This window comes from Lottia gigantea (assembly GCF_000327385.1).
Source record: "Lottia gigantea unplaced genomic scaffold LOTGIsca_581, whole genome shotgun sequence".
NCBI lineage: Eukaryota > Metazoa > Mollusca > Gastropoda > Lottiidae > Lottia > Lottia gigantea.
Window position 1 is genome coordinate 9,843 of NW_008709983.1, and position 1,933 is coordinate 11,775.

Here is a 1,933-nt window from a genome sequence, read left to right on the forward strand (position 1 = left end):
ACCGGGGTTCAATTCCCCGCCGGGGAGGATGAGTTTTTTTGTCTTTTGCATTCGTTGTCTTCATTATAATTGAAAAAGACTCTAATGGAGCCTTAAAGTACAGATCCACCACACAAATACGAGGGATCGATATTGAACCAGTAATGTAAAGGTTAAAGCGAAGGGAGGAGGTGCGTTGATTGAAACCATTAGGTGTCGAGTCTCAAGCAATCGGCGGACTATTCGAGCCTCCAGTGTCGTTCTAAATGGTCAGGAGACCGAGAAACAGAGAAAAAAGTCGGGACGCCCGTGCGTGTACTCGAGGCACCGGGGGGAATTGAACCCTCGACCTTCTGTTTACTAGACAGACGCTCTAACCCCTGAGCTACGGCGCCTTGATGAATGCCACCTGAACGCTCGTCCGAAACAACGCTGTTCATTGGACTAAAAGTTTGTGTTGGAAGCGCCTTTGGATTTATCAAAGATTTTCATCCACCTCCGACGGGACTCGAACCCGCAATCCCCGGCTGTCTCTCACCGCGTTTAGCTTAGGAGGCCGATGCCTTATCCATTGGGCCACGGAGGCTGTAATTCTCAGTATTTCCAGTGATATTGGTGCCGCAGTCAGGGCCCGTAAAGTGCATACACGGCGAAATGGGATTGAACGGCGCTCTTCTCATGTCCTCGGTAGTATAGTGGTCAGTATCCCCGCCTGTGATCACTTGACGAGTATAGACGTGTTCATGTTTCGCTCCAGGATTTAGTCAACCGTGACAGAAAACTTCAAAAATTTCTTTGTTTAATTGTGATACAGGGATTTAAATGCTTTAATTGCTTCGGATTTAAAAGGACAAGGTGGGGGCTACGGCCCCAGGAAGGAGGATACCCCTTTCCTGAAACTCCTCATGGATTCAAAAATGGATATAGAGGAATATGAGAACCTTAAATCTGGTGTTAGACATTATAACAAGGAATGTACTGTGATCTTTAGAGTTAAGGATGTTAAAAAACTTGATATTAATAAACTTATAGATGCTGTGGAAGAGCGGATAGGCCTCGGAAACTGTTATGGGTGTGTCCCGAGAAATCCAGATATTATTGAAGTCACTGTTGACTGTGTCAACAACGCCATTATTATCAGCGATGGAGTAGAAGTTGACTCTGATTTCTTATCAGGTGAGATCCTATATTCAAGATATATGGTAGTTTCGATCTTAAATTTACCAACATACATTGAAGATGATGTTATAGTTCAAAAACTGGAGAATTTTGTTGAAGTGAGCGGACCGGTTAGAAGAAGATACTATAATAAGTTTAAAGGATGTACAGACGGTACGAGGTATGTTCGATGCAAATTTCCAAGCAACATTACATCGCTTCCATGGGCCTTTAGCTTTGAAACGGTAGAAGGGGCAAGAAGTTTCCGATTAATACACGACAACCAGCGTAAGGTGTGTCGACAATGCCTGTCAGAGGACCACATATTTTCAAAGTGCCCAGATACACAGTGTAGACGTTGCAGATTGTATGGACACATATCAGCAGATTGTACCGCCCAGAAATGTGAACTGTGTAGGAGATATAATTGTAACTGCAATAGACATATATCTGAAGAAGATGGGAGAATAGATGAGAATCACAAAGACACAAATAAAAGAAATGAAGATAATGCAAAGAAACTGGATAGTGAAGTGAAGACAATTAAGAACGTTAAAAGAGATCAGACAAGTAAAATAGAGGTCAAACCAATTGAAAATCAAGCAGACGACACTAATGACAGAGATTCAACAACATGTAACAGTTATAACCTAGATATTAAATATGGGTCAACCAAGAGAAAGGTTGGAGAAAGAAGACAGGAAGAAAAAGATTTAATAGATTTTGAAACAGCAGAAATGGAAACTAACCAGGAAAATAAAGAAGATTCAATTGAGACAGACAGAAACAACAAGAA

At 41.9% G+C, this 1,933-nt stretch overlaps 1 protein-coding gene across 1 annotated transcript; it reads left to right on the forward strand.

The window, feature by feature from the left end:
• Positions 1-896: 896 nt before the first annotated feature.
• LOTGIDRAFT_145975 (hypothetical protein) lies at positions 897-1,649 on the forward strand (the record flags this gene model as incomplete). The annotated part of the gene is made up of 1 exon (XM_009063571.1): positions 897-1,649. A coding segment is annotated over one exon (753 nt), but the record flags the coding sequence as incomplete, so codon positions are not given.
• Positions 1,650-1,933: the final 284 nt, after the last annotated feature.